Here is a 9,853-nt window from a genome sequence, read left to right on the forward strand (position 1 = left end):
AATGCGTAGTGACTTTATTCTAAATCATGCACTTATTATTTCATATCGTGGTATAGCTAATACGTTCCGTCACATAATTTTATTATCAGGTCTCGAACTAGGGATAACTCTTGTTTCTATATTATTTCCAGCATCACGGCAACTTTAGCCAGTATTGGTGCTGCTGGTATACCGGAAGCTGGTCTGGTAACCATGGTGATCGTCCTGACTGCTGTAGATATACTAGCCGAAGGTGTCACCTTGATCGTAATTATTGATTGGTGGATGTAAGTAATTACTTCATATCGTAATATTCCAGGAAATGATTATCTGCAATAATATTTATTGGAATTTCGTTTACAATGGTTCAACTAAACTATGTTTAACATGTAACTGCAAGTTTTCAGTTCTCTGAAGAAGTAGCTTTTTTCTTTTTCCCATCACTCGTCTTTTTCGGTGGCACTTCTTTCTTCAGAGATCGTTTTGTCGCCCCAACTGTAAAAAAATATTAGGTACGGAGTAGTTACAAAGCATCGAACTGGTTATCACATGGATGAGAGCCAATATATATATATATAAGTATAATATGTCATACCTCTAACTCCACAATCTATACAGTCAGATCCAAGGGGACAATCCATCCAATCTGAATTTGGACCACCATCATCACATTCGCCATCATTATTGTAGTAACAATATGTGTCACAGACTGAATAATAAATTTGAATAATCATTATTAATAGTATATATATATATTTACATTATTCTAGTTTATTAATCATATCAATGTTACTCGGAAAGTGTTGAGACTAGAATAGACACCACATGCACTAAATATACTTACTTGCATCAGATCTAACTCCACAGTCTTTGCAGTCGCTACCATAATCACATACATTGACGATAGAGTTAGGGCCCCCGTCGTCACACATACCATCGGCATTCCATTTGCAAGCGTTATTGCATACTGTACAATACAACATTGTTGCAGATAAATTCAGGAAATTAAAGATTACAAACGATCGTTAACAAAAATATTTAAAAAAATATGTTGGTAAGCAATCCAATACTTACGTGGATGAGGTCTAATTCCACAATCTGAACAGTCTGAGCCATAGCTACATACATTGTACACGGACATAACTCCACCGTCGTCGCATTCACCATCATCAGACCAAGGACAACCGGAATAGCAATATTGGTCATCTAACCATTTAAAACATCATTTCATACTGTATTATATCATTTCAAAATGGCAGTACAATCACTCAATACATATTATAATATACCAACATTTTAATTGCCTGATAACTATTTTCTGATTGGTCGGGGCGTGTTTTAATTATGCAATCCGTGGTTAATTACATGATATACAACAGTTGTTTTGCGTTTAGAAGTAGGAACATGAATAACACACAGTAGGGTTGGATTTAAATCGGAATAAGAAAATATTATTTAGGTCGCGTAAGGAAGAATATTGCAACTTTGAGTTATTTTGGGTTCAAAGGACGAGTATAAGAAAAACTTTTCTTTATATATTTGAGTATTACATAATAGGAACAAACTGATCCAAATATTGTGGTATACTTGCCCCTGGGGTGTTTATAACGCATTGTGTTCTCCAACAAATCATATATTATACTCACATGGACAACTGTACATGATATTAACTATCTCAATATCAGCTTCGGTAAGGTAATCACGGTTACCCATTTTTGATTGATCATCCGCGTTAATTGCATCTATTGTGTTCAGACCATTGACACTGAATTCCTGAAAACACAAAACAATCATATCATACAGCTGATAGTTGCATCTTACAAATCATTAAGACGACATAACAAGAAATATATGCATCTATCCACTGCATTATTCTCGATAATCATAGGATATCTATGTAATGAATCCTGATATATGCCAACCCTGGAATATCCACGTAACTTATCATTGAATTTCCACCTAACAAACCCTGGAATATTCACGTTATGAACTCAAGTATGTCAATGCAACAAACCATTGAATAGCCACCCAATGAAATTCGAAAGAAAATTTATGAAACAGAAAATTGTTGTTACATTTTGATGGTAATGCATTATCGATCCTACGTCGTATGGCACGTTGTATGTTTCAGCTGTCGTGGTCCCAAATTTGTGGAAGTTGAGGATTGCATCAGGTATAATATTTTCCTCGTTTATTATAACATAATTATCTCTATCCGGACGGTTTTGCTCATGCCATAATCCTATTGCATGGCCAACTTCATGTACAATAATTCCTTTCTAGTTAGAGAAATACATAAGGAAAATAAAAACGTTACTGCTACCTTCTTGCCACACAAAAAATAATATCAGTCACGATTCTTCTATTTATGCAAAAATCTAATCTATTTGATCAAACAATCTGTTTATGCCAAAATCTGACCTGTTTGATCAATCACCTTGTCTGTTCATGCCTCAGTCTAACCTGTTTGATCAATCCCTGTGCCAAATTGTAACCTTTTTGATCAATCCATTTGTCTGTTTATCCCAAACTCAAACCTCTAACTCAGATCATTGTACTTGATTTTTCTGGTTATAAAGTCCCTGCGACTTTGGCATTTTATCCTAGGCCGGACATCATATCACAGGAGTGTCCTCATAAAGGACTTTATTCTATACTTTGAAATCCCAATCAAAATAGTGAACTGTGTCCATTTTCTTGCCAACACTGACCTCCCGGTGATTTACTATTTAAGACAATATTTAATAAGAACAATATTTAAAATGAAAGCTACTTTTTTTATTTTTGTTCTGACATACAGGTATACAGTTATATATATTTCCCTATAAAAATCTCCGAAAATGACTTCAGGAAAACATCATGAGCATTGATACATTAGTTTCATCTCAATGTCTTTGTGATTCTATTCTATCGTAAATGCTAAATTTTATTGGACATTGATACCATTCAAGACAATCATTACTCACACTTGCACAACCGGTTCCTATCGAAATATTTTGAGCTTCGTTACCAATACGTCCAACCATAGACCAGCATCTTTAAACGTAAAAGTATAATATGAAGAGTACAATAGCAGAAAATAAAGAAAACGACTGTCAAACAAATATTACAACATAATTGTGTTTACAATTAAACGATAAGAAGGTTCATGGCAAACACGTTGACCAATTCAGAATAGGATAACGAATTCATAGAAGTAGACAGGAAATAAGACACAGTCCAGCCAATCGTTGTATCAAATGGAAAACACTACACAATAAGACGATGTTATGGAAACGATTTTTCAAGGCACAAAACGACTCAAAAACGTCTTGTAATGTAAATAACATGCATTAACTCTACCCGACTCCTTTTATAAACTGTATTCTCGCTGTGTGTTCTGGGTTTGCTGGGTCATATTGCGGGAACTGAAGGCACGTGAGTCTCTCCCAGTAGGAAAGAGCATTTTGTATTTCAGTAATGTCATCTTGGCCTATAGTAATATAAAACAATATATTTTAATACAATACCATCATATTAACTTATAAACAATATAAAGAATATAATGTATTACAATAATATAATTATAGGATATTTCAATATAAACAAAAGATCATATTAAAATGGCGTAATTTTGGGATATTACAATATGAATAGCATAATTTTGCGATACTACAGTATAAATAATAGATCCTATTAAAATAGCATAATTTTGGCATAATACAATATCAACAATAGATTGTATTAAAATAGCATAATTTTGAGATATTACAATATAAAGAATAGATCGTATTAAAATAGCATAATTTTGAGATATTACAATATAAACAATAGATTGTATTGAAATAGCATAATTTTGAGATATTACAATATAAACAATAGATTGTGATAAAATAGCATAATTTTGAGATATTACAATATAAACAATAGATTGTATTAAAATAGCATAATTTTGAGATATTACAATATAAACAATAGATCGTATTGAAATGGCGTAATTTTGGAATATTACAATATAAAGATTGATTGTATTAAAATAGCATAATTTTGAGATATTACAATATAAACAATAGATTGTATTAAAATAGCATAATTAGGGGATATTACAATACAAACAATAGATCGTATTAAAATAGCATAATTTTGAGATATTACAATATAAACAATAGATTGTATTAAAATAGCGTAATTTTGAGATATTACAACATAGACAATAGATCGTATTAAAATAGCATAATTTTGAGATATTACAATATAAACAATAGATCGTATTAAAATAGCATAATTTTGGCATATTACAATATAAACAATAGATCGTATTAAAATAGCATAATTTTGGCATAATACAATATCAACAATAGATTGTATTAAAATAGCATAATTTTGGCATAATACAATATCAACAATAGATTGTATTAAAATAGCATAATTTTGAGATATTACAATATAAAGAATAGATCGTATTAAAATAGCATAATTTTGAGATATTACAATATAAACAATAGATTGTGATAAAATAGCATAATTTTGAGATATTACAATATAAACAATAGATTGTATTAAAATAGCATAATTTTGAGATATTACAATATAAACAATAGATCGTATTGAAATGGCGTAATTTTGGAATATTACAATATAAACAATAGATTGTATTAAAATAGCATAATTTTGAGATATTACAATATAAACAATAGATTGTATTAAAATAGCATAATTAGGGGATATTACAATACAAACAATAGATTGTATTAAAATAGCATAATTTTGGGATATTACAATACAAACAATAGATCGTATTAAAATAGCATAATTTTGAGATATTACAATATAAACAATAGATTGTATTAAAATAGCGTAATTTTGAGATATTACAACATAGACAATAGATCGTATTAAAATAGCATAATTTTGAGATATTACAATATAAACAATAGATCGTATTAAAATAGCATAATTTTGGGATATTACAATATAAACAATAGATTGTATTAAAATAACGTTATTTTGAGATATTACAATATAAACAATAGATCGTATTAATATAGCGTAATTTTGGGGATATTACAATATAAACAATAGACTGTATTAACATAGCATAATTTTGAGATATTACAATATAAACAATAGATCGTATTAAAATAGCATAATTTTGGGATATTACAATATAAACAATAGATTGTATTAAAATAGCATAATTTTGAGATATTACAATATAAACAATAGATTGTATTAAAATAGCATAATTTTGGCATATTACAATATAAACAATAGATCGTATTAAAATAGCCTAATTTTGGGATATTACAATATAAACGATAGATTGTATTAAAATAGCGTAATTTTGGCATAATACAATATAAACGATAGATTGTATTAAAATAGCGTAATTTTGGGGTCATTACAATATAAACAATAGATCGTATTAAAATAGCGTAATTTTGAGATATTACAATATAAACAATAGATCGTATTAATATAGCGTAATTTTGGGGGTATCACAATATAAACAATATATCGCATTAAAATAGCATAATTTTAGGATATATAAACAATGAATCGTATTAAAATGGCGTAATTTTGAGATATTACAATATAAACAATAGATTGTATTAAAATAGCGTAATGTTGGGATACTACAAATAAACAATAGATCGTATTAAAATAGTGTAATTTTAGGATATTACAATATAAACAATAGATCGTATTAAAATGGCGTACTTTTGGCATATTACAATATAAACAATAAATTGTATTAAATAGTGTAATATTACAATATAAAGAAGCTGCAAAAGCTATATGACATGATTACCGAGACCTTGTTATTACATGCATTGAAGTAATTTAAAGCATCTGAACAAAGTAAGCACTGAAACCTAACTACGCTTAACTTAAAAGTGATGAAAACATTTCAGGACAGGGTATGCTTTCCCAAAAGATGATAGTGTTAAACACTGATTTGTCAAGAGTAGAATAAATGTACATTGTCCTTACTTGAAGACGAAATATCATAGGGAATAACGCCACCTGGCCAACGTGCCGCAATATGACCATGAGCCTTTCTAGCTTCTACGCCACTGCTCTGGGCTGTTATATCTTCTTCTATCATGGCAAGCTGTGCCGGTGTTAGTTTTATATCATACTCGAAATTACCATCTGAATCCACTAACCTTTCATTCTGAAATAACAAGTACATATGGTTACATTTTGATACACATATGATTGATGATGATGTACTATTGTGACGCAGAATTTGTAACGTGATTTTTATTGGAATATTGAAAGGCGTCATATTGGGATAGAAAATAAAAATATAAACAAATACATTAATACATTAATACATAATTCTCATTAATAATAACATGCCATGTAACACAATCCAGCATTCAGAACTGCAAAAATGTAATGGCCAAACAATTAATTGTCTCAAAATCATAGTTTGTCTCAGAATCAAATCATCCCAATACATTTTAGCAATCTGCCAACAATATTTGCGAAAATGCCTTAATTGATTAATAACGTTGATTTTATCAATTACATCAATACATTAGAATACAAGCCTCGTAAAAACATTCATCAACAAATTTAAATAACATCCAACCCCTTTGATTAAAAAGAAAATAAGAGATAAATAAAGAAAAAAAGAAGAAATATGAAAATAGCACCCCGAGTTACGCATGAGACAACGGAACGAAAATGAAGGGTACAAAAGGCAACTAACTGTGGTGATGGACGAATCAAGCCGTGGGGCAACGCATGCTTTGCTTGGTGTGTTGCCTAAAATTACCTCGTATAAACCATGACGTATTGTTTTGTATATTGCTGAAAGCATGCATGCATTTATATAAATAAACATATCCGAAAATGACATGTTTATTACTCACCGCATGTGCACCATACGCAAATACCACTAGTGATAACAGTAAGGAATACATTGTTTCAATCTTTGCCATCACAATCAATAACTGGTTACCAAGTCTACACGATGCAAAAGCGAATCTTGTTACAATTTTAAACAAAACAAAGACACTATTACATTATAACTAATTTAAACACTACGATGGTCACGCTGGTTTGCAGCCCAAAAAATATAAATCACGTGGATAGATTCCCCCAATACACATACAACGACATTTAATGACTAATAAAACTGCAATTTAAAATAAATCAAATTAACATAATTACTTTTGAAAATATTTTTGCAATGAAATCATTGGTGAAATGAAAATATGTCATAATAAAATAAATCAAATTAGCATAATGTCATAATAAATATTCCTAAGAAATCACACGTATAGTCAACTATAAAATACAAGACACGAACAATATCATATTGACTATGTCGGGCACATATCATGTAAAAATTACAAGGAGAGTCTCATAATTGCATACGTTTCCACCGATGTAAACCAATTTAAATATCCATTACCTTGCACATTACTAGCAGGTTGTAAGAAGTGAATAGAATTTAGACTGAAAAACAATCACACCATAGCATCCCATATGATATCATCATTTCAACTTAGTCCAACTAATGTATTAACTTATTCAAAGGAATGCAGAAACCAACAATGACAAGGTTTTTTTTATAATGGAGAAAATGAGAACAAATGTATATCTACAAAATATAACCAAATAAACACATCACAGTTTGCAATCGGTAAACGCATTACATACAACATACTCACATGTAGAGTAATGCTCGCCAGCAGGTCAGGAAAATGTTGTGTTGATTATGAAAATGCTCACTATTTATAGGATTCATTCGTGAACAGACTATTTTAAGCGTAGAGTGATGTGTGCAATACGCATGCGCAAATGCCGACCACCTGACATGGTAATGTCAACTACAAAACACAACGACAAAATTGACAGCTACAATATGTGTGATACACTGTGCAGGGGACCAGTACAATGTGTGAAACAAACAAAACAATTAGTCATATAACTAAAACCGATAAACCCTATAAAATCATTTTTATCATTATATCAGAAAAACACAATGAGATCTATAACAATGTAAACATAACCAACATATTTGGCGAATATTTTTGTAACTCTGTATCAAGTTATATTTCATTGTGCGCTTTCACACAGTTGATATGCATTCTGTGTGATTTGCAAACATTTTCACAATAATTTCGTATATATTTATTTTGTTGGAACACAGCACAGCACAGCAAGTACTACAATATACTAAATTGAATCGAGTTATCTATATTATAAGACTGTAAAATCATTTGACAGTGAAGTGTAAAACGTGTACTTTTTTGAACGTTCATTAGAATTGGTCACAATTGATTATCTTGAGTAGAATATTAAATATTTGACATATTTAATGTACAACATTTCAGGTAAATCGGCAAACTATATGCATCATATATAAGCGTTTTATAGCGACTTAGTAGATTTTGTAATAACAGCTTTCTCATCTGAAAAAAACCCAGACATAAATCGGTAAGCACTAGTTTTATGAAAATGACAAGCACCATAACACACAAATTGTTATAATTACAAGAATGTTTCACAGCTCAAACCAAATCAGCATTATTCAGAGTAGCTGTTAAAATAAATGCTTTCAATAAATGGCAGGTGACAGTAGGCTTAAAAAAGATAATATCGCTATTTTATCTTTCGGTTTGCTATACCGGTAACGTACATTTCAGTACGAGAAAACTGTAAACAATTGTAATCACTGTGACTGTTATTGTCAGCAGTATACAATATTTAAGAAGATAAAAAAATAACTATATATATCCTGACATTTACAAACAACGTACATTTTAACATAACGTGCAGTTGTTCACTGAATATATTGTGTTCAAATTGAATATCTGTTAACATTGTCATACCTATCAATAAACCACGAAACAGTGAAAAAAACTACAATGCATTTCACTCAATCATGTGAGTGTATATTCAACACGGATATTTCCGTACATTTATTGCGGGTACCTGTGCCTGGCTATGAGTATTGCTACATTTTTGGACCACCATAATATTTCCATTTAAAGTTGAAGCACGTATAATTAATTTTTTACTTCCAAAATACAAAGTATGTACCGGATTCGTCAATGGCTTATTAAAATTGGGTTCAGTGACCCATTAATTACCATAAACAAATTGTTATTCGATCTTCTGACTGGGTTTTCTGGGAAGTCTAATAGTCCGTTCTGTACCACCAACATGTATCGGTACAATCCACAAGAGCAAAGCATCATCTGGAAAAACGTCAGCGAAAGCATCGTTTTCACTCTACTCTATATCATTGTTCATTTCCCAAATATTAATATCTCAATTGCGCTTCATTGTCCACCACAAGGCATCGCAAAAAACACGACTATTGTGAATTCGAATGATTAAATTATTTAGTTTCTTTTCATCCATCAAATTTATTTGTGATGTTATTTTTTGAAGCAAATCCGACAATTTGTTTGGATGATTGCATGATGATGGTTTCGGTATGTTGAATAATTTATAGAAGAATATCAAGCAATTACGTCATTTTCTATACCTGACATTTGCATATTAGATCACCCGAATGTGTTTAATGCAGTATTGTTCATACCATAACTATCAATGCTGCTGGAATGTAGATGACGATGTGCACGTTAACGTTGTGCATCATAAGGATCCTTTTTGTGAGACCATTTTAAATCTGTGTTAAGACATCAAATCAATTAAACAAACATTTGATAGAAGATGACGTTACATGGAAACGAGACTGGGGGCTTATTTTCGAAAAAAAAATCAAAACATCACGATTTGTCATAAAATAAACAAATTTATTAAATGTCATTCAGTCCCAATCAACACGTCGAGTCTTTTAATTAGATTTATCACATCTCACTGCTGTTACGCCTGCTATGATTGGTTGATACTCAGTCACATGACA

The 9,853-nt window shown here is 30.5% G+C and overlaps 2 protein-coding genes across 2 annotated transcripts; both read right to left on the bottom strand.

The window, feature by feature from the left end:
• Nucleotides 1-292: 292 nt before the first annotated feature.
• On the bottom strand, nucleotides 293-1,746 carry LOC146739136 (uncharacterized). Its single transcript, XM_085503815.1, has 5 exons — nucleotides 1,626-1,746; nucleotides 1,054-1,185; nucleotides 824-946; nucleotides 575-688; nucleotides 293-474 (listed from the first exon to the last, which is right to left on the bottom strand). Exons 1-5 carry the CDS (start codon nucleotides 1,690-1,692, stop codon nucleotides 383-385), a joined length of 528 nt encoding a protein of 175 aa, XP_085359941.1. The 5' UTR covers nucleotides 1,693-1,746; the 3' UTR covers nucleotides 293-382.
• A 115-nt stretch (nucleotides 1,747-1,861) lies between these two features.
• On the bottom strand, nucleotides 1,862-7,678 carry LOC100372662 (protein SpAN-like). Its single transcript, XM_085504061.1, has 7 exons — nucleotides 7,647-7,678; nucleotides 6,843-6,936; nucleotides 5,953-6,136; nucleotides 3,322-3,451; nucleotides 2,946-3,015; nucleotides 2,055-2,258; nucleotides 1,862-1,948 (listed from the first exon to the last, which is right to left on the bottom strand). Exons 2-7 carry the CDS (start codon nucleotides 6,909-6,911, stop codon nucleotides 1,862-1,864), a joined length of 744 nt encoding a protein of 247 aa, XP_085360187.1. The 5' UTR covers nucleotides 6,912-6,936; nucleotides 7,647-7,678.
• Between the last annotated feature and the right edge of the window lie 2,175 nt (nucleotides 7,679-9,853).

The sequence above is a fragment of the Saccoglossus kowalevskii genome, chromosome 9, assembly GCF_978046115.1.
Source record: "Saccoglossus kowalevskii chromosome 9, keSacKowa6.1, whole genome shotgun sequence".
Taxonomy (NCBI): Eukaryota; Metazoa; Hemichordata; class Enteropneusta; family Harrimaniidae; genus Saccoglossus; species Saccoglossus kowalevskii.